The sequence below is a fragment of the Pocillopora damicornis genome, chromosome 10 (assembly GCF_964200805.1).
Source record: "Pocillopora damicornis chromosome 10, jaPocDami1.2, whole genome shotgun sequence".
In the NCBI taxonomy this organism is placed as follows: Eukaryota; Metazoa; Cnidaria; class Anthozoa; order Scleractinia; family Pocilloporidae; genus Pocillopora; species Pocillopora damicornis.
This window is the reverse complement of record NC_142679.1, coordinates 2,305,333-2,326,401: the sequence shown is the minus strand read 5'-3', so window position 1 is coordinate 2,326,401 and position 21,069 is coordinate 2,305,333. Positions and strand designations below refer to the sequence as shown.

At 37.9% G+C, this 21,069-nt stretch overlaps 1 protein-coding gene across 1 annotated transcript; it reads right to left on the bottom strand.

The window, feature by feature from the left end:
• Nucleotides 1-463: 463 nt before the first annotated feature.
• Nucleotides 464-20,852, bottom strand: LOC149038431 (uncharacterized). The gene is made up of 9 exons (XM_089184738.1): nt 20,606-20,852; nt 19,985-20,048; nt 14,828-14,876; nt 10,130-11,327; nt 9,312-9,431; nt 8,854-8,973; nt 7,840-7,899; nt 1,969-6,675; nt 464-1,197 (listed from the first exon to the last, which is right to left on the bottom strand). Exons 3-8 carry the CDS (start codon nt 14,843-14,845, stop codon nt 2,423-2,425), a joined length of 5,769 nt encoding a protein of 1,922 aa, XP_089040864.1. The 5' UTR covers nt 14,846-14,876; nt 19,985-20,048; nt 20,606-20,852; the 3' UTR covers nt 464-1,197; nt 1,969-2,422.
• Nucleotides 20,853-21,069: the final 217 nt, after the last annotated feature.

The window sequence follows — 21,069 nt, the reverse complement described above, 5'->3', positions numbered from 1 at the left end:
AGCAGAGCCTTAACCCTTTACACCCTAACATCAGTTTGCATATTCTCCATACTGTTCTCTATACATTTCCTAAGGTGTTGACAAGGAGAATTTGTTTAACAATCAAGAGCTTCTCTGGCTGATGATCATTTTTCTTATTCTCGTGGCATTTATTTGTAATTCAGGGGTGATATTGTAAGGAGAAATTAGATTCTAGTCACTCTTAGGGGTTTTAAAGGGTTAAATACCATCTACTGAAAATCATACAGCAGGAAAGTGAAGTAGCTTACGGCGCTAAGGACGCGGTTACTTATGATCCCATGAAAACTAGATCATCAAAGTCATAAGTCATCGGATGGCCTGAGAACTGCCACTGTGATTGGTTGGTTCGTCCGCTTCTGCTTGCGACTCCGACAATTCAGTTTTCATTGGATCAGAAGTGTTTGAGTCAAAGTGAATAAGGACACAAAATGGAAACGTTCTGTATCTTCTGACTCTAAATCCGTCCATTTCGATTTTTATTGTACGACGCTGCCAACATTTTGAGGCATAACTCACTTAATTTAAGCATTACACAGACCTGGTTGCAAGCTGAATAATTTTCAGAACATCTTTCTGTTTTAGGACAAAAGTGTGAAGCAAGAAAGACACCAGCGCTTTGCTCTGACATAATGTTCAACTTCCACCGTTTAGCTCTACGACTTAATCACCTTTCACTATATCAATTGAAGAGAAATTTTAAAATCCTCCTTGCAAATTTATTAAATATCGTCAAAAAGGCTGTTGTGCTAAAAATTGATTACATGTCGTCAAAAAAAGCTGTTGTACTAATCGTGGTAGTGAAGTGCTATCGCTTGACTCACGATGAGATCACTTCCAATGTCAATCGCAATCAGGTAGACTGACTGCGCGTCACCTTATGAAAGACTGACATGATATTTCCACAGAGAAATTCCACTCTACTTAATACCTGGTTAAATAATAGAAAATTTTACAAAGTAGTCGAGCATTTTCTTCATCCATGATTCAACTTTAAATGCGACAATCACCATGCTATTACGAGGAAGATTTACTTATGAGTCTAAAACACTGTTCCTTCCAATCAGTTGGTACAAAAGAATCCTTCACTGGGCTTGTTCCTGTTTAAGACGCTCTCCAATACTTCAACACCATTTAATCCTTCATCACGCTGACAGCTGGGCAGTTGGGATGTGAAGGCTGTGAAAAATATAAAACAGAAAGAAAATCAGTAAAAAATAAAGAATTTTGTTTTCGTTTTGAAATGAGCCTGAGACGAATTGGAAGAGTCGAACCCCACACCTGCGGATTTCGCGCTCGGATGCTCTACCACTCGGCTGCAGATAACTAATTGGTAACCTAAGGTGTATGGGGGGCTCAAATGTGACAAGAACCTTGCATACTGCTAGGATTAGCATCATCAAAGCACCACGTGTAAACTGCGAATAGGAGAGATAATACCAACCAAGCTAAAAGTTACCGTTCGCAAATCATTTCATTCCGCACTGTAAACAGTAGTCTAAATTACCGTAGCGCTACTAACCCTTCTGATTTCGAAAAATCTCAAGTTAAAACCTGGCTCCATGAGCAAATAGTGGTACTTGTCGTAAATGAAAGCTAATTCAGTTTGATGATTGAAGAAAATAACTCCCACTTTAAGCCAAACTTAAATTAAAAATTGGTCCAGGCTTTCAAAATTCTAGTTTTGGCACAGCATAGCCTCTCCCATCATGCGTAAGCCTTTAACCCCTTAGAGTGACCAGCTTCTAATTTCTCCTTACAATATCACCCCTGAATCAAACATGAAAGTCACGAGAATCAAGGAAATGATCACCAACTTATAAAGCTCTTGATGTTTAACACATTCTCCCGGTCAGTGCTTCAGGAAATGTAGAGAGAACATTAGGGAGAATATGCATACTGATGTTATGGTGTAAAGGGTATTTACTCTTAAGAATCTAAATGACTTACCCTCAGTCAAGCGTCTTCTAACATCAAATCCTGTCAAGGACTGCGCTTACGTCATTGCGGTCACTAACCGCAGAAGATTCCAAGTCCTTACTTGCCAGGATGTAACACACAAGTCCTCCTCTGCTGCACTGCAGTTTGGTCCAGTTCAATTGAAACAAGTCCCTCCCGTTGACTTCTTAGCCAAGTTCTTAAACTACATCCAACCAGTGGCTCGCCTCCTGTCACAAGGCTTGCAGCGCTTTTTCCTCCACGAGAAATTTAGAATCAGACACAGTCTCCACCCCCGTCAAAGTAGCTGTTGAATGTAGACACTGACGCATTGTTCCAGGTCAGGTTTCCAGTCTTCTGTAATTATAATCGCTGAATGTACAAGTGCAACCACAACCTCATGTTAGGATACTCAGTCGGTGTTGAGAATGTTCAAAAGATGTGCTTTTCGCTAAGCCACGCTCATTTAGGGTTTTTCATTGCTCTCACTAAACAAGTTAACTTCAAGAAAAGTTTTGATCGACGATGTGATCCTTGACGAAGCTTGACACAATTTGTTTATCCAGTCTTCGTATGAATTAGTGTGGTTGTTTAGCGTAAGGTTTAATATGGCAAGTGACGTCATCTGTGCCACAACACTCCTCAGATTACGCATCCAGTCTCCACGCATGCCACTGTGGTTGTTGACTGTAATACTCAGCGTGGTTATCGACGTGTTTTGTGCCAAACCACTTCCCAGTTCGCCCATCCAGTCTCCACTCATGTTACTGTAGTTGTTAAATGTAATACTCAGCTTGGTTATCGACGTGTTTTGTGCCAAACCACTTCCCAGTTCGCCCATCCAGTCTCCACTCATGTAACTGTAGTTGTTGAATGTAATACTCAGCATGGTTATCGTCGTGTTTTGTGTCATACCACTTCCCAGTTCGCCCATCCAGTCTCCACTCGTGTCACTGTAGTTGTTGAATGTAATACTCAGCATGGTTATCGACGTGCTATGTGCCAAACTACTTCCCAGTCCACCCATCCAGTCTCCACTCATGTAACTGTAGTTGTTAAATGTAAATCTCAGCGTGGTTATCGACGTGTTTTGTGCCAAACCACTTCCCAGTTCGCCCATCCAGTCTCTACTCCTGTACCTGTGGTTGTTGAATGTAATACTCAGCGTGGTTATCGACGTGTTTCGTGCATAACTACTTCCCAGTTCGCCCATCCAGTCTCCAATCATGTCACCGCGGTTGTTGACTGTAATACTCAGCGTGGTTATCGACGTGTTGTGTGCCAAACTACTTCTCAGTTCGCCCGTCCAGTCTCCAATCATGTCACCGCGGTTGTTGACTGCAATACTCAGCGTGGTTATCGACGTGTTGTGTGCCAAACCACTTCCCAGTTCACCCATCCAGTCTCCACTCATGTAACAGTAGTTGTTGACTGTAATACTCAGCGTGGTTATCGAAGTGTTTTGTGCGAAACCACTTCCCCCTTCGTCCATCCAGTTTCCACTTATGTCACTGTAGTTGTTGACTGTAATACTCAGCGTGGTTATCGACGTGTTTTGTGCGAAACCACTTCCCAGTTCGTAAATCCAGTCTCCACTCATGTCACTGTAGTTGTTGACTGTAATACTCAGCGTGGTTATCGACGTGTTGTGTGCCAAACCACTTCCCAGTTCGCCCATCCAGTCTCCACTCGTGTAACTGTGGTTGCTGAATGTAATACTCAGAGTGGTTATCGAGGTGTTTTGTGCCAAACTACTTCCCAGTTCGCCCATCCAGTGTCCACTCATGTAACTGTAGTTGTTGAATGTAATACTCAGCGTGGTTATCGACGTGTTTTGTGCCAAACCACTCCAAAGACCACCCATCCAGCCTTCGCTCATGCCACTGCAGTTCTTGAGTGAGAGGCGTAATGTAGCAAGTGACACGAATTTCGCCAAAAAGTCACCAACACTTCGTCCCCAGTCCTCCTCACTTGAGTAAATGGGGCTATCAAAGTTCATACTCACTTTACTAACACGTGAGCAGATAGTCTCGACGTCTGTAAATGCTGATGTTAATGACGAAGAATCGACTACAGATAACTCAACTTCTTCGCATATTTCGTCCACAGTCCCTACGTCATGGACATTTAAAGTAGACGAAAATTTTTGATTGCATGTTAGGGCTTCAAGAGTGCTCTCTCCGTCTCTTGTCACCTCTCCCCTAATGTTGATACTCAAGTTGGACAGTGACTCAACTTTGTCAAAGTTCTTAACCAAACAGGTAGCAACACCATCTGTTACTCTTCCATGGATACTCAAATTAACGCAGGAAACTCTTGAGGCTATCAGGAGTTTGCATAAATCACTTGCTCCAGTGCAACTCAACTTTCCCCACATCTTTACAGTAAGTGAGTGAAGTTTCAACACGCCAAGTTTTTCTTCAAGTAGAAGAGGACGAAGACAGGCCACCTGCGAAGTCGTTATTTTGCTGACTACATCCGGCTCAATTGTAAGAGACAGAGATGACTTTTTAGCTACATAGAGAGCTTCACAAATGTTCATCCAATTCTCGGGGAGTCCTCCGAACACTTTTAAGACCAGTGACCTTAAAGTACTATTTTCTACAACACCCTTTTTCAACGAAATGAAAGCAGAGCAGCTGACGCTTCCACATACAGTCAATCTGAGGGATTTTAAGTACGGATTAGCTGCAAGGCCTTCGGCGACAGAAGTCGCCAAGGAATCGTGCATGTCTCCATAAATAGTGAGGCCAAAAGATTGAAGCGATCTGTTCAATAACAAATTGTTCAAAGCCACCATCTCACTTTTCCTTACTGAGCCACTGATCTCCAGCACAACAGATGTCAGCGGTGTATCTCCAGACAATCCTTTTTTAAGAACAGTGGCCCAATGCTCACCTAACTCCCCCGGCAGTTTTAAAGTCACGGTTTGAAGTGTTTTGTTTGCGGCTAAATTTTCACCAATAGAAGCAGCCTCCCTTGGGGAAAAGGGTCTACTTGTTTGAAGAGTAAAGGAATGTAAAGATGAGTTCACTTGAAGTGCGTTATACATGGGGCCAGTTATTTGTTCTGTAACACCTTCAGAAGAAAAGACAATAGTTTCTAGCCTGGAGTAAGAGGTTAGAAACTCGTCAACAGAGCGAAGAAGGACATCAAAATATACAGTAAGATGAACAGGCAATTGTAATTGTGAGAAGCTCTTGCAAGCATTTGCAACTCTTAGAACACCTCCAAACGATTCCTTTCCGATGCATCTGGTTACTGACTGTGGAAACGGGATAAAGGAACAAAGAGTCATTGCCATTTTTTCTGCTTCCCCGCTTTCACTGAAACACTCAGTGAAGAAAGTCGCTTCTTGCTCACTACAATTTAGCCAGTTCCAGCATTCAACCTTAAGATTCTCGCCAATCTGTCTAAACAGATTACAAGTAGCCTGACCTAGTATGCCAGACACAAAGATAAACACTTGGTTGTATTTTCTTGTGATGTCAGCAAAGCTCAACTTCAAATCATGAAAGACATTAACCCTCTCTTCCAGTAGCTTGTGTGCCAGATATAATGCCGCCACGTACTCTTGAAAAGTCTTGTGGAAAAAGTGATATTCGTGCTGAGGGTTAATCTTCTTCGCACTGGCCTCTTTAAATACCAAACCAAGTTTACGAGCTGCCAAAGTTTTCATTGTACTTTCCAACTCTGCCAACTCTTCTTCTCGAAACGAAAACCGGTCGTTTTGCAAACCCCTCCACGCTAACTGCCCCAATGCTAGTAAACTCTCTTTAAATTGTTCCCCTAGAGCTTTGTCATCAACAGCGGCTTTTACATTGTTTTTGGCACAATACCTTCGCAAAAGGCAACCAACAATAATGTGGTAAAGTTCGGTTCGAGAAGATGGTAGATTCCCTTCATAATCCTCAAAAACAACACAGAGAAGAAGCAGATTCAATGGATTGCTCGGGAGTGCACGTAAGAAGGTGTTTCCTTTGATTGCCTGAATAAGCGATTCTCCTTTTTGTTCATCAACACGATCAAAGTGCTTTCTGATGTATTGGAAAGCGTCTGCTTCCGTGTACCCATTAATTTGAAGAAGAACAGCAAAGTTACTATTCTGTCGCACAAAAATTCCTTTTTCTTGGCGAGAGGTGGCCAATATATAGCAAAACGACCAACGTTGTCTATCTAATAACTCGTTCACGTGGCTTTCAGCCGTTTCGGGAAGTTCATCAAGGCCATCCAAAACGATCAAGATGCTCGGCTGATTATGAATGTCTTCGATGTAATTTATCAGCCTTTTCTTGGCCTTTTTCTTAATATCTTTGGGGAAGAGCTGATCAAAAATTGCTTCGCATATATTCCCACGGATGTCTCGACATTTCAGCAACAACAGAAGTTTAAAAACTGGGAAAGTAGTTTCATCTGGGATTTTTTTGTTCGCCCAGTCGTGCGAGATTTTAAGACAAAAAGTCGTCTTTCCAATTCCAGGGCTTCCTTCCACTAGAACCATGGCATCATCACCTTTGTCTAGAGTGTTAAAGATATCAAACATGTTCACTTCATTGTCTTCCAACTTGAAATCAGTTACTCTTCTTGAGACGATTGACAATCTTGTAAAAACATCGTCCAGACGTAGCCTTAAGGTGTTTTGCCAAGGGAGTGGTTTTAAAAGAGCGCGTCTGTTGTACTCTTTTGTGAGAAGTCTCGTAAACATAAGAAGACCACGATCTACAGGAAATGGATAAAACAAAATGGTAAACTTCTACGCTATTTTCATGTAACTTTTCTTAAGACTAAACTTGCAGTGGAGAAGAACACTTTCAAAACACATGCGTATAAAATTTGATTACACAGTTTATGCGAGTAATTCATGCATTTAGATTGAACAACACACATGTCGATCAACAGAAAGTAAAGCATTCATCCCTCCAGGTTACTCAAGTAATTTAATGTTTAGCAACTGAGGCTAAAACACCATCACTCAAATGCTTCTATACAACGAACTAAAACCTCATCTTGTACAAATAAACATATTATGCGGTGATATCGAAGAGGAAGTAAAATCTAAGGAAATTGGGGCATACAAATAGACTTAAGTTTTTATTCACTTTGAAAGTGCAAAGAGCTCTAACTGTGAAAAAAGTATTACTTCTTTCCTTCCTTACTTCCATACGTTACCTTTTGAGGATTCTTTTACTTATGTCCCGAGATAGAATTGTCTTCAAGAGTGTTTTTTGCCAAATAGTCGCCAATTGGTCGTTGGTGAAAAACCTTCCTTGTTTCACCATGAAACTCCTACTTAATCAAACTAGCCACAAGGCTGATTAAGTGAAATAATGGTGTGTGCAACAAGGATGGTAGCGAGGCGATTAAGAACAAGTCTCTGTAAGAATCAAACATCTCGCGAAATGAAAATTTTCAACCCCCCTTCAAATTTTGCATGCACTTAGGCACTCAGGGGGATGCACAAAAATGCCCTTTTTAGAGGTTGCAGCACTCTTGTTGCCATGGTAACAACGGCTACTTAAAATTTAACCTTGAATAACTGAGACTGAAAAAGCATAACTAATTTCAAGTTAACAAACACAGAGGCCATGATCCACTGGAAATGGTCCAAAACATAAATAGGAAACATCTGCACTTGCTTACTTTCAAGATGACTAGCAATGGAGAAGACCTTTAATGCTACGCTGTATGTGCAAATAACATGAGATTTCACAGTGATTCCATTGAGAGACTTTTGATGGAATTACCACTAAGAAGACCGCACTGACTGGTGTATCAGTCAGTTAGTCTACAAGTAGTGAATGCCTGCGCTAAATTAATAAGTTAATTGACCACAATATCAATTTAAACTAAAGTAACAAGGTGATTACTACATGTAGCAATTACCATTAGCTGTGGAATCACCTTGAATCTGACCACTTTCTTGAAATGGTGGGATTTCCCTACCTGCAAGGAACAAGGCAGATTTAAAAGCTAAACTCTCATGACTTGCTGCTGCTCATTGCTAGACAAGCCTCACAAACAATATTAACCCTTTAACCTCTAAAAGTGACTGGTATGTAATTTCTCCTTACAATTTCTCCCTGAATCAACCATGAAGGTCACAAAAATAATGGAAATGATGACCAACTAAAAAAGCTCTTGATTTTTAAACTAATTCTCCTGGTCAGTACCAAAGGAAATTTAGACAAAACAGTAAGGAGAAAATGCATACTGATGTTAGGGTGTCAGGGGTTTTTACTACTACATGTAGCAACATTCCAACCAAGTAAATAAAATAAACTGGTCAAAAGCAGCAAACTTAGATTCTTTGGATCCTCTCAGAAAGGGTAAACCAAGTGGGTCGAGTTCCAGAATTTAAAATTTTTGGCTTCTGCTGATGAGCTACACAGAGCTTTCAAGTCTGTGAAATTGTATCAATTGCATTATTAATCTAATTGTATGTGGTAAGTACCTTCATTGTGATCATGATAGAAAAACTCTTGTATAACTCTCTTAGAAAGCTGACTTCCATAAACTATGGATGATAAACATTAGTCCTTGACTGGTAAAGCTGTTAATCTGCTCACCAGAAAACTTACAGCAGGTGCCAAATAACTTAATAATGGCTAAATACTAAATACTGTGAAATATTGTAAAATATAAATTTTAGCACACTTCTTATTGCTTGCTGTTTATACCAAATTCAAATATCAAATAACTGTTTCAATTTATGCTGAATGTGACATTTCTGATGTCTTGGCCTAGTAGAGGTAGATTAAAGAAGAGATTGCATTCCATTGACATAGACCAACATATAAGAAAGTCTTCCTGACATAATGTTACTATGTGTTTCTAATTATAAATAGTCGATCTAGTGCAATGTTGAGGTGACCCTAGTTTTGTGAAATTACAGATTACCTTCATGGTACATGTTATCTGTCAATTCTTCTCTGGGTCTCTTACAAGCCTGACTTGTATCAGCAACAGATGTTAGCCTCCTATCCCTGAATGGCTTGGCTAACCTGCTTCCTAATGAACCTACATGCGATAAACATCCTTGACTGTTAAAGCTGTTAATCTACTTGCTACCACACCTTTGGTAGGTGCCAAATAAATTAATAATAGCTAATTACTAAATGCAGTAAAATATTGTAAAATATAACTTTTAGCACACCTCTTATTGCTTGCTGTTTATACCAAATTCAAATATCAAACAACTGTTTCAATTAATTTTATGCTGAGGGTAACATTTCTGATGTCTTGGCTTAGTAGAGGTACATTAAGGAAGAGATTGCATTCCATTGACATAGACCAACAAATAAGGAAGCCTTCCTAATATAAAAATGGTGACCCCAGTTTGGAAAATTACTGATTACCTTTGTGGTACGTGCCATCTGTCAATTCTCCTCTGGGTCTCTTACAAGCCTGACTTGTATCAGCAACGGATGTTGGCCTCTTATCCCTGACTGGCTTGGCTAACCTGCTTCCTGATGAACCTTCATGTGATTAACAGAATTCATAATTGATTTTAACTCTATTTCAGCTATTTATCATTTCATAAATCTTGGCATGCAAAGATAATCATTCAAATTATAGCTAGCTACAGTGTATAAAAATAAACCACTTCAACAAAATGTTAGGGACATTTCAGAAGATATACATCTGGTATGTCTTGGAGGATACTTTACAAATAATTTTTTAAAGAGTTTGATAAGATTTTCAATTGGTCAAAAATTAATGATGATATGGAGCATATCCCAATCTCTACAGCACAAGCAATCAAAGGTATTGTTAACTGTTCCAACTGGAAATAATGCTACCTCATTGTAAGTTACCCCTCCCCATTTAACCTTTACTGGTTAACCAAACAGTTTACTAGTTTTATAGAAATGTAAAATCTTGGAGGAGACAGACACCTTGAGAGTTGTATGTTTGTTCCCAAAGAAAAAAACAGAAGTGTCAATCTGAATACCAGTCTCCCAGATATAATACTTACTAACAATGTTGCACACACCTACATGTAGGTGACCAATAGAGAGTCTGTGCTATAATTACTTGAAAACACCAACTGTCTAGTAAATGACAAGAACATGCTGTTTCATGTGGCAAAAGTATATTAAAGTAGCAGTCCTGATATTAACTCATCATTTAATTGCAACAGTGGAAAGCAGATATAATGAAAGAGAACTTTTACCAAATGCAAGTGTCTGCATCTTTTCCACCAGGACAGTACAAGGCTTCTCCCAGTCATAAGCTTTTGCATAATGTTCACGAAGAAGCTTTGCTTCTGAAAGGCGATCTTTCCTAGGTTTTTGACGAACATCTCTGATCTTTTTGGCCCAGTCTTTAGGATCTTCTGAGTCTACCACATAGTGTGAGCCAAAAAGCACTTTCTTCAGAGCTCCTCCAAGTCCAGAATTACCACTGATAAGTACAGGCAGACCAGCAGATAGTGCTTCAAGGCCACACAATCCAAAACCTTCAGTCCTTGATGGCATTATGGCAAGATCCACCTCACAGAACAAGTTACCTAGTACTTCTCTGTCGCTATTAAAGCTGCGAACAATTAGCTGATTATGACTGATGCCGTGCTGAAGCAATTTGTCAGCTATTTCCTTACCATCTTCTCTTGGTGAAAAAAGAAACTTCAGTTGGTAGAGATCATCTTTTAACTCAGCAATTGCTTCAGCAGCCATATTGAATCCCTTGACATTGAAATCTTCACAGCTATCACCACTTCCAATCACTAGAACTGAGAATGTTCTCCTTTCATCAGTGGCTTGTACTACATTCAGAAATTCAGAGAAAATACCTGGGGTGAGATCTAAAATGGTTTCCTCTTCTCTACCAGAACAAAGGAAGCGTTTGTAGGCCTCTGCCACTTTGGGTCCTATTGTTACAACCTCATCAGCCATCTTACAGAGTTTTATTTCTGTTTGCTGAAGTTCTTCTCCTTCTGAAATGTTCTTGTACATTCCCACTTCTTCATGAACACTGTGAACAACTTGAATCCATCTGCAGTCTTTACTCCTCTTTATGAGTGAAATTTGTCTTCCAAGATGTACTCCATGTCCTATGACACAGTCTACATCGTGGTTTCTGGGTAAAGACAACAACCAAAGAATTGGTTCAAAGCCAGGAAGTTCATCTGCTTCAACAAGCTGAATATTGTGACTTGCAGCATTTCTCTTGTCCTCTTCACTGCACTTAGGAAGAAACACACTGACATCCACATTAGGATGCTTAGCTAAATGTATTGCAAGCGTTCTACTGATAGTTGAGACTTCTCTATCAGTTGATGATCTCCACTCACTACTCAGCAAAGTGACTTTCAATCTCCTGTTTTGCTGGGTTTCCTCTGATGAAGAGGTTTCATTTGGAGAGGCTGAATCCTTCAAAAGCAAAACAGCACAAATTTAAAATAGCTCTCTTTATTGCAATAATAAAATATATTTCATATTAATAAATATGTGTAAAAGTCGAAATAAAATATATCTTTTGTCATGTGTTATGTATCAATTAACAACATTCAAGAGAGCATGGAGAGAAAAAACAGAAAAGCATATGGTCAGCTTATTTGTGTGCAATTCATGGTTGTTCATCTGTTATTTACATAGCAAGGGAGCACAACATTGGTAATGAGGATAAGCAAGGAATAAGCACAACAGCACAAGATGTCTTTGAACAAAAATAGACCTTAAAAGTCAATTCCTAAGTTTGATTGTCAGTCGGAGCCTGCTACAGTATGTCAGGACCATGATGGAATTATTTGCATATCGTAAAGTGCTAATCATTAATGAAGGTAAAAACACAACCACAAGATAATGAAGAAGAGCTATGCTACTTTATTAAAAATTTGCCAAGATGTCCAAGAAATCTTCTCTAAACTCATGAACACTTGCAAAGCATACAATTATGTCTACAGCTGTTGTCAGCATTGAATGGATATTTTCTTCCCAAACTCAACACAGCTTTTGTTCATCAGAAATTTCACCAACTCCAACAAAAGGAAGGTGAGACAATTTTGCAGTTTGTAACTGGATTAAGAAATTAGAAGGACAGGATTGCAATTTTGGTGCAGACTTTGACAACCAGATAAGAGACCTATTGTCCTGTGCAAATTTTGGTCAGACTATGTAAACCACAAATTATTTGAAGAAAGGCAAGAGCTAACCCTCGCTTGGATGTTAGAACTCTCAGAACAGTATGAGAGGACAGAGCATCTCATCTCAGTCTGAATGAGCATGGTACAGAAGATCCAAACAGGGTTCATAAAAAACCTGGCAGACATAGTTGACATATTGTTTTTGCAGAGTTCTATTTATGTGTAGGATGACACTCCTATGGTTACCACACTCTTAAGCATTGACATGACCCCCCCCCTCCCTCCCATTGAATGTAGCCTGTATGTAGCTAAAACTTTGTGGAATCAGGATACAACATTGTTTTGGGGGGAAAGGGGCCAATAGGTTAACTTTACAAGGGCAGCTAAAGCAGCAGAACATAGCTGTAGCAGAACCATTTTCATACCTTGACAAGAATGCATCAAACAAGGTAGTCATAGACAAGTGCTGCTGGCCTCAGAGATGGGTGTTAATGCAGAACCAGAATGATGTGTGGCCCCCATTTGTTGTGCAAGTGACAGTCTCAGAGTGTGAATGTAAATACTTCCAGACTTAGAGAGAACCCCTTGCCCTTTCTTGAGCATGCAAGAGGTACCATGCCTACATGTACATGTACAGAATTAATTTTGATCTGGTTACTTATCACACACTGGTAGTGATCTATGGGCCTGTTCCAAATCCTGTTCCTGCATTGATTGTTGGGTAATCCACCTACAACCACAGCTGACCTTCTCTCCCATTTGCTGAGTCAGAACAAAGCGACAAATCATCAACCCACAGCTAAAGAGTATATTCAATTTGCAACCATTAGCACCACACCTCAAGAGAAATTGAAGTAGTATCTGCTACGGATGAAGAGTTAAAAGCTCTGACAGAGGCAAATAAAACCGTTTGATTTGATAAATGCCAGGCTTATGCACCAGCTGCCTGTGAACTGTGCATGATCAGTGAATAGTCCTATGAGGTACCTGTATTGCACTAACCAGGTAAGCTAAGGCCCAAAACAAATGCCTTGGCCCATAAAGGACACTTACATGTAGCAATTGTTGGAACAAAACAAAATTTGAGAAGCAAAGTATGATGGCCTTGTATAGATAAGGCAGCAGAGAAAATCTAAAAACCTTGTTATGAATTTAAACTGGTTGCACATCCCCTTGAGCTGCTGACATTAATGACATTGCTAAAGGGTCCTCAGTGAGAGCAAGCCATAGACCTTCTACAGCCACTCCCATCTGGACCATCAATACTACTTTTCATCAGCCACTATATCCATTATTATGAGTATGTGGAAGTAATTGACCACCAAGAAGAGATCCTCACCAGCCATGGTCTTCCTGTAACTACCAAGTCAGACAGTGGACCGTAATTGACTGATCAAGACAATTCCAAGAATACTGTAAGCAGAATGGCATTGTGCATCCTAAGACCACACCAAAACCACCGTAGGCCAATAGGGAAGTTGAAAGACAAAATGCCATCCTAATGAAGAGAACCTGCAATGCCCAAGTTGTAGGAGTTGACCAGATGAAGGATATAGAATATATGTGAGTGTGTAGTGAGGTATTGATCAGCTAAAAGTCCTGGGAAGTATTGTTTAACCCTTAAACTCCCAAGATCTGATTGTCAATTCTCTCCTCTTGCTGCTACACAATTCCTTGTAAATTAGTTACAAGAATTTGGTGTAAGATCAAGATAAAGACTTCTTCCTGATAAGCTTGAGTATTCTTGTTAGCCATTTGCCAGAAAACATAGATATCTAGGGGAGAAGTTACATGTTAGTCATTTCTTGGAGTTAAAGGGTTAAAAGGAAGATGAGAGCAAAATGGCCAGAGCTACATGCTGATTGCCACATACAGACTTGTTAGGGTAAAAGAAAATACCAAAGCATATACAGACAAGGCTAAAAACACCAAACAATCTGATATTCAAGTTGGCAATCAAGTGCTAGTTAAAGACAAAAAGACAAATTCTCCACACCATTCAATCCAATGTAATACCAAATGGTTAGCAAGACTGGCAACAGTCATTATAGAAACTTCAAGTGGGACCCAATACTCGAGAAATACTTCCCATGTGGAGAAATTTGGGATTCCTGCATCTACATTTGAAACACTATCTGTCAGCCAGACGAAATTAGAGCACCCACAACAAAACCAGGTTGAGCTGCAAGAGAATTAATACCTGTGGCACCTGCCACTCTGCTGCATGAACCTCCTTCAAGGAATACCCCATTTACACAAGCATATAAAATGGAAACTAGGCAGTTCCCATCTGTTCAGATCTTGCAATTGATGGAGCAACAGTGCCTGGCACACAAGCAACACCAAGCTGTGAAAGACCTCAGAGATAGAGGAGGCTTCTGAGATATTCAGGTACAAGAACTTTGTCTTGCAATGATGAACTGATCATTTAAATTTTAAAGGGAGATAGACTGACAAAGTAGAAAGTTACAGGAGTAAAGTAGTAATTAAGCCACTCACACCTGCTTGGGACATAAATGTCTACAGCAAGTGTTGACAGAAAAATGTTCCTTTAGATACTTTAAGTGAGTTTCTCATTGAATAACTGTACAATTAAATATTGTAAGATCCTCACAATTATGAATAGTTTGTCCTTGATCAAGAATCTGCAAGGACTGACTTTCAAGATAAACAGTGATACACAAAGGTGTAAACGTTGTGCCTAAATTTACAAGAAAAAGGGTTCCACTTGTACAAAAATCTCATCCTCATAGCTTCATAATTAAATTTATGAGTCATTAGTTTTACCTTTGATGGCCCAGACATCACAGGAAACCTTTAATATTGAATGTAACTGCTGAAAAGAAAAAATTACAATGTCTTAATTAACTTCGCTTCACTTAAGACAAAAAAAGGCTTTTAGGTTACATATTCACAAAACAGGCAGCATGAGACTGCAGGTGGCTACTGATATAGAATTGGATAAAAATGGAGAAGGTAGATTAGGTAGAAGGTAGTTTTGCAGAAGATTTGTATTACATGCAAGCATGCAAAGGAAGAAAGCCTGCCACATCCCATATATTCATGGGTATGCCTCAATTAGCATTTGCTATCTGCGGGTCAAAGGAATATCTTGTAAACATGCAAGAAAATAAAAACAAAAGTGAAAAGTGAAGAGTGAAGTGGTTAACAAGAGAAAGATGATTCAAGAATATTGTGACTAGTTGACGTTAAACTAGTAACTTAATAATAACAAATAATCATATGAACAATAATGAAAATCCTAGAAATAGTACAAGTAATAATTAAGAGGGACTCGCTTGAAAGCCTCATGGTTCTTTTATTCTCTAGGCCCCAATAATAATTAAGGTTACTTCCCACTTTTGTGGGTGTTCATTAAGAGAAAATTTGTATACACTCTAGTTTCACTAAAATCTTAGCAAATTATATATCAGAAGAAAGCTTAATAACTACAGTTTAGGATAAAAATATAATTTGAGCGAGCTTTCCTTTTAGAGAGTGTCAGGAGCTGGTAGGAATATGAAATGACTGAGGGTTCTTCCATTGAATTTATGGAGTATTGGATACCACAGCACAACCAAAATGGCTGCACAGTCTTATTCAAAAGGCATCACTCAACAAAAGTGTGTCAGGCTTTTCCCATATTCTGATTGGTTGTCTAGATATCAGCATCTAAAGTTGGAGTAGCTAAAATTATGTGAGGCATATTGCGTAAATGGATGCCACAGGAAAAACATTTCCTTCATTATTATTCTTGGAATGTTTGGGGGAAATTTTACGAAAATTGGTCAAATCTAAATGCCCTATAAATTCCCTCAGAGCAAATGTATTCCTCCCAAAATCAAATGCAAGATTTTAGCTCATAAAGGTTTGCAAACAACTCGTGCCACGCCACAAGATTATCTCGCCTTCTAAAACTGCAAACAAATGGGACAACAGGACACCTGGTGTCAATAACAATGGATTAAGATTTCCTGGGAAAAGTAACCCATAGCAGGCCTTTATCCCTTATCACTCAGTGGAGCATTAAGGAGGACAACACAATAATAAGAAAACTTGCCAAAGACAAAGGAAAAACCCATGACAAAGATGGAAAAACTGGAAAATGTGCTAAGAAGCAAGACAACAAATTGACAAACAGCTTTCAAAATTACAATTTGAGGCAATTGCTAATGTTTTTGTATCAAGGCTGGTACTTGCATAAAGAAAAGGAAACCTCGTTTTTAACATGTATGGCACATTTTGGTTTAACAGTGACTTCTTTGTTGAAATCTAGACACCAGCATGAAGCTCCACTAGTACAAGTTATTTTCATGAAGGAATTTTTTCTTTACTTGACAGAGTGGTACCCTTTAGTGTATGATCTCTCTGATCACCTTCCCAATTTCCTAATTTTTAATAAATTTTCATCACTTCCTAGCAATATTAAAATATTCAAAAGAGATTATTCTAAATTTGATCAGCAGGCTTTCATTAGTGAGATTCAACTAATTGACAGGAAACTATTTTTGCATCCAATGATAGTGCATGCAATATGTTTAAATCTTTTTACTTTAAAATATCTAGTATAATCAACAAACATATACCAGTCAAACAACTATCTAGGAGGGAAGTAAAGCTTAAATCAAAACCATGGATATCTAAAGCTCTATGAAAGTCTATTCAATTAAAAATAATTATTATAAGAGATACCTCAAGACAAAATCTACCTATTACCATACAAAATTTAAGCTTTACAGGAACAAATTAAACCATCTTCTAAAAACAAGCAAAAAGCAATATTATAATGAATATTTTTTTCAAAATATTAAGGATGGTAAAAAGGATCTGGAAAGGGATTAAACAAATAGTAAAATTTAAGCCGCATACTAGCCAAAGGCTCATTAAGATTGTAGAAAACAACTTAGAAATAACTGAACCTAACCTTGTTGCCAAAGCATTTAATGATTATTTTGCCAATATTGGTAAAAACCTAGAAAGTCAAATACCAAGTGTATCCAATAGCCCAATGGTATATCTGAATAATCCTGTATGTAATAATTTTTATTTTTTTCCTGTAACTTGTGGTGGAATTGAAACTGAAATATCTAAGTTAAAAACTGGCAAGTCTGTAGGACCATTCAGCATTCCAATTGATAATTTACTAAAAATACTAAAAGCCTATATATCAAAACCTTTGGAGATAGTTTTTAATGCTTCTATTTCAACTGGAGTTGTTCCCAGTGATTTTAAAATAGCAAATGTTGTACCTGTGTTCAAAAAAGGATCAGAGTCATCCTTGTGCAATTACCGTCCCATCTCCCTTATCTCTGTCTTTAGTAAACTCCTAGAAAAACTTGTATATAATAGACTAATCAAATTCTTAGAAAAAAACAAAGTTTTATTTGAAAACCAATATGCTTTCAGAACTAAGCACAGTACTGACCATGCAATTCTTTGCATAATTGACAAAATTCAGAAAGCAATTGATGATCGAAGCTATTCCTGTGGTATATTCCTTGATTTTACCAAAGCATTTGACACCGTCAATCATCAAATTTTGATTAACAAACTAGAGTGTTAAGGTATTTGAGGTCTTGCCAAGGATTGGTTTATTTCCTACCTCAGTGGCCGACAACAACTTGTTACTGTCAATAATAATGCAACATCCACAAAATGTAATGTAAGTTGTGGAGTACCACAGGGATCAGTACTTGGCCCTCTGTTGTTTTTATTATATGTAAATGATTTTCATTGTTGCTCAGATATCTCTGAATTTCATCTCTTTGCAGATGATGCAAATTTGTTTCATAAAAGTAAAACTTTCTCTATGCTAGAATCAAACATAAATGTTGAATTAAATAATATTCACATATGGCTCTGTGCTAATAAGCTCTCACTTAATGTAGAAAAGTCAAATTTTGGAATTTTCCACGCACCTCAAAAAAAACTTGAATGCCAAAATTTCATGCTGGCTATAGATAATAAGGAACTTAAGCAAGAGTTCTGTATAAGGTATCTGGGCATCCTAATTGATTCACACTTGAATTGGAAACACCATATTGATTGCATTGTTAAGAAAATTAGAAGAAGCACTGGTATCCTCTCTAAACTTCATTATTATGTTGGCCTAGATATTTTATTAAGCTTATATTATGCACTTATATATCCTTTTTTGACCTATGGAATAATTATCTGTGGAAATACCTATAAGACCACTCTTCAACTAATTTTCATTTTACAAAAAAGAGCTATGCGATTAATTACCTTTTCTAGATTTGATGAGCACTCTAGTCCTTTATTTAAATCTCTTGAAATTATAAAATTCCTAGGAACTTTTCATTTAGCAATCTTTATGTATAAATATCATAATCAATTATTGCCATCAGTCTTTAGTTCTTTTTTTAGTAAAATTTCGCAAATCCATACCTATAATACAAGGCTTGGTGCAAAACAGTCTTGTTATCTTCCAAAAGCAAGAACAAATTATGGTATATTCAATATCAGATTTCAAGGTCCATCATATCATAATCAATTATTGCCATCAGTCTTTAGTTCTTTTTTTAGTAAAATTTCGCAAATCCATACCTATAATACAAGGCTTGGTGCAAAACAGTCTTGTTATCTTCCAAAAGCAAGAACAATGGTATATTCACTATCAGATTTCAAGGTCCATCAGTATGGAATTCCATTGACAAAGATATAAAATTATCTTCATTGTCTTTGTTTAAAAAGAAAGTAAAGCAGCAATTTATCAAAGATTACTAGACATCTGTATTGTCTGTGTAACTTTAAAATGGAAATAATACTGTTTTGCAATGTATGAATTTTAGTCTCTTTAATATACTGGTAGTTTACCCTTGTGTGCATTTCTGTATCTCTTTGTTTTTGTGTCCCTGACCTAAACATTTAAACATCTTTTCTTTCAACTGGCTGCCTGGCATTTTTAACTCTTAGGTTATTTTGGGCAGCCAGCGCCCCTATCATTGTCTGTACTATTATTATAAATTTTTCTTTCTTGTATATTTTGGGGTGAAAAAATAAAGTTGTTGTTGTGTTGTTGTTGTTGCTTTCTTTCTCAGTTTGGGCCTGTTTTTTTTTTTTTTTTCCAAGGACTTTCTTCTGCTTTTGATTTTTCCATGAGCAAAGATTTTTCCATAAACAAAGAGTTTCCATGTGTGAATTTTGTAAAGTGCACAATGTAAACAAAATATGAAAATAACATGAAAATCAAGCCCCAACACAAGCAGTTACAGCAAAAATTTCCCCCAGGGAACTTGTCCAGGTCAGAGATTATGACACCTTCCTGATTTATTAACTTTTATTTGAAAATATGTTTTTCTAAATAACTCAGGTGCTTTTACAGATTTCAGATATTTTTTTAATGGAAATATTAGGTTTAATGTTTGAATTCAGTTTTTTCCAAATAAAAGAAAAATCAATTTTTTCAGCCTCTGAAGGTGGGAATTAACTAAATGCTTGGTGTTTATGGTTCAAGTTCCAGTTGATTTGAGGTGCATCATATGCTGTTCAAGGTAACTAGCTGTTTGAAGGTGACGTATAGCATCTGCATAAAATACTTAAGTCAATGTTCCATTGTTTTCTAGACAACAAATTTTCCTCTTCCTTTTTGGTTGTTTGACGAACAAGCCCAAAAGATGTCAATGAATCCTCTAATCACAATATTGCAAGCCAAAATGACAATTTCTAACTAAAACAGTAGAAAATATGTCATGCACTTCACTACAAAGGGTCTTTGATTCCTAACAAGTAAATTTTTATCTCTGTCAAACAATTTGTGATCTGGGTTACCAAGAAGGTTGCCCTTGGAATTCTGTTTAACATCCAGTTATATCCTTTTCTGATTATTGCAAACAAGTGGTTACTCCATAAGAACTTACTGAAACTTCAACATATTTTCATATCGGGGAACTAACAATACATAAATAAAACATGAAAACTTACCACATTTCGTTATATGGGTTGTTTAGGATCGTTAATCCAGACATATCCGAGTGACTCTCTAAACCTTAAAAACAATCACAGGCCACATTGTGATAAGATTACAAAGAACTATTGAAAAGTAAAGGACAATTTGAGTCATTTTAAATATTCTGGATTGATCTGTTGTTTTCTGACTCATTTGCTTGAGAGTCAAAATGATTCATGAATTGTGAATAAGCAGACAAGAGTATAGCTACTGGTGTACTGGCAAATTGCCAGTGGAACAAACCTAACAGTCAAAGCTATAAATTCCACATCCCTAGCAACTCTTGTGCTACGTAAACCTTCTTGTTCTTCCAAAATACCACAAGAGGCTTAGATTAAGAAAAAGCCTTCTCACTTTTCGCTTTGATATTTCCGACATAACAGCTTGGTAAAACGACCAGAGCCCACGGCGAAGTCAGCTAGTTATCAGAGCAGCACTGACAAACATCATGCGATCCAACCAGCAATGATTTCAAACACGTTTTCCCGCGAGGGACATTCGAAATGACTCCAATAAATGTACGATTACTGAGCAAGATATCTCCCCTCATGTGGAACCTTTCCACGAAACCAACAAACATAAGCTTTCAGAATTACCTTCGATCAGCAGATAGATCACGGACAACGCAAGGCGCTCAAAAAACAAAAGTTGCATCAGCTCAAGAATCTTCGCTCACTGCCATGCTGACGGCCTTGCCAGACAATGACGGACACTTCACGTAAAGATTCTAAATCACCCCATAATCAAAGATATATGTAAAAGTAAAATTAACTCCGGACAAATTACGCGTCTTTAGAATGGCGTAAGTTTGCTTTACTCCCACCCACATCGATGGGCATTCCCAGAGTTCCCAGGGGACTTTCGGTTTCCAAAAATGGAGTGAAACATAAAGGATAGACCCAGAGATTGGACAATGGGGCGGAAGGATCGTGGAACTCCTACAGCCTCTACAACTATAGATGCTTTGTTATTTCAAAATCTTCCGTCTGTTTTCAAATAGAAATAAAGCGAAACGATTAAAGTTTACGCAAAAAACTTAAAGATAAATACTCTATCTACC

Coding starts and splice junctions, on each gene's coding strand:
- LOC149038431 (XM_089184738.1), bottom strand. Junction 9,432..10,129: donor GATGCAGACACTTGCATTTG/GTAAAAGTTCTC, acceptor AATCACATGAAG/GTTCATCAGGAAGCAGGTTA. Junction 8,974..9,311: donor AGATGGCACGTACCACAAAG/GTAATCAGTAAT, acceptor TATCGCATGTAG/GTTCATTAGGAAGCAGGTTA.